The sequence below is a fragment of the Tetrahymena thermophila genome, assembly GCF_000189635.1.
Source record: "Tetrahymena thermophila SB210 genomic scaffold scf_8254615, whole genome shotgun sequence".
Taxonomy (NCBI): domain Eukaryota; phylum Ciliophora; class Oligohymenophorea; order Hymenostomatida; family Tetrahymenidae; genus Tetrahymena; species Tetrahymena thermophila.
In genome coordinates, this window is record NW_002476385.1 from 2,926 (window position 1) to 4,068 (window position 1,143).

At 19.4% G+C, this 1,143-nt stretch overlaps 1 protein-coding gene across 1 annotated transcript in view; it reads right to left on the reverse strand. All coding sequences in view use genetic code 6, as the record gives it.

Annotated features, from left to right (window-relative positions):
• TTHERM_01690290 (hypothetical protein) overlaps window positions 1-1,143 on the reverse strand; it is a gene marked incomplete at both ends in the record, with an annotated part of 3,085 nt that overhangs the window by 808 nt on the left and 1,134 nt on the right. Inside the window, 4 exons of the mRNA XM_001017322.3 lie at window positions 190-279; window positions 433-522; window positions 588-671; window positions 1,129-1,143. The exon at window positions 1,129-1,143 is cut by the window's right edge and continues 210 nt beyond it. Coding sequence (XP_001017322.3) covers window positions 190-279; window positions 433-522; window positions 588-671; window positions 1,129-1,143 — 279 coding nt within the window. The remainder of the gene's footprint in view (window positions 1-189; window positions 280-432; window positions 523-587; window positions 672-1,128) is intronic.

Genomic DNA, 1,143 nt, shown 5'->3' on the forward strand with positions numbered 1-1,143 from the left:
AATATAAAAAGAAAATTTTTTTAAAACTATAAATTAAAATTTTTTACTCTAATATTAATTTTAATCTTTTCAGTTTTTGAGATTAACCTATTCCTTAGCCTAAGTTTTATATTCCTTTGTTTCCTATATAGTTTTTTCTAAAAAAAGAATTTTCCTTCATTCAACTTATAATAAGCTTGCTATGCTTACTTTAAATTGAGTTAGAGATATTCAAGATTGACAATATTTTCTAGGCAAGTCCCTAATATAGAGGCACCTTCATTTTTTATCTTATTTTTGCTATTTATTTAATTAGAACAAAATTATAAAAAGGTTTCTTTTTTTATAAAAAAAATTAAAACAAACTCTTGTTATTCTCCATAAAATTAAGCGAATAAAAGTAGAATAACAAAAATAATTATTTAAGAAAATTTCTATAAATAAATAATTTACGTAAAGTCTATTTACAAAAATGCAAGTTTATTACATTTTACTAATCCATCGCATAGCTTTTATGTGCCAACATCTTTTAATTAGCATTTACTATCATAAAAAATTGGTTATTAAAATGTTATAATTATATGAATGTCAAAATAAAAGATTTTTACCTAAAGTTTAAATTCAAGTTTATTAAATTTTCGCATCTTGATAATCCAATTCCTAATCGCGAATTAGCACCTATGAAGTTAGTCCTAAATGTTGAAGGAATAATATGTACATACATTTTAATGATTATATTATAAAAGAATAAATTTATTGCTTATTTAATGTACAAAAAAAAGCAATCAAATCCTACCTTAAGTCTAATTGGAGTATTTAATGTTTAGAAAAGTAAGAGCAATGGAACTATTAATTATTTAAAATGTATTAATATTATGAATATATCATTTTAAAATTAATTACATTTTTTATTTTTGTAAACTTTTTCTATTTTAATTAAGACATTTTTTTTTGTGTTTATTTTAAAATCTAAATTTTTTGTTCTAAATTTAATTAAAATCTTGAATAATCATATGTTTAAAATAAAGATAAATTTTATGCCTAATATTAGTTTTTAGACTTTATTAAATTGTATTCCTAAGTTATGAAGAATATTAAAAAAAAGTCATATTATTTATTATCTTCAATACAAAATAAATTCGAATTAACCAGCATTTAAATCTG